Below are 553 nucleotides of genomic sequence, written 5' to 3'. Positions count from 1 at the left end.
CCAAAAAATGATACAGAAATAAACTACGATATGGATCCAGAGATACAAAGAATAATGCAGTTTATGCAAGAAGACAAAAACTTTAACAAAGGATTCTCGTCATTATTGGACACATACATGTCCAAATATGCTACAACTGATGAACAGCAATCAACCAGCGTGTATCAACGATATGATGAAGGGTTAGAGATGACATGCACTCAGTTGAATATGGGGAACACGCCTGTTCAAAACTTTAGCTGGAATATCTATGAACATGCACACCAAGTTCAAGATATTATGAATGCTCGGCTACAGAGCTTTGGCTGTTTACTCAGGTGGTTCGACAGACTTGAAATGATTACTAGACAAAAATATTTTAAGTCTCTCTTTATGATGGGATACCAAGTAGAAGCATTATGTGAAAGCTATAACAGATTGAAAAGAGAAGTTTATATTTTGTTATGCACGTTTCATAATTCTAATTCCAATATCGCGGTGTTTAATGCAGTGATGGTTTTTACTTTCGAAAAAATGCATGGCAATAACAACCAAAAACATAAGAATATCATTA

General features: G+C 34.5%; 1 protein-coding gene across 1 annotated transcript; it reads left to right on the top strand.

Annotated features, from left to right (window-relative positions):
- VCUG_02772 (uncharacterized protein) lies at positions 1 to 553 on the top strand (the record flags this gene model as incomplete). Its single annotated transcript, XM_008077593.1, has 1 exon — positions 1 to 553. A coding segment is annotated over one exon (553 nt), but the record flags the coding sequence as incomplete, so codon positions are not given.

The sequence above is a fragment of the Vavraia culicis genome (genome assembly GCF_000192795.1).
Source record: "Vavraia culicis subsp. floridensis unplaced genomic scaffold supercont1.343, whole genome shotgun sequence".
NCBI lineage: Eukaryota > Fungi > Microsporidia > Pleistophoridae > Vavraia > Vavraia culicis.
Note: the sequence above shows the minus strand (reverse complement) of the source record. Positions and strands in the feature narration are given on the sequence as shown.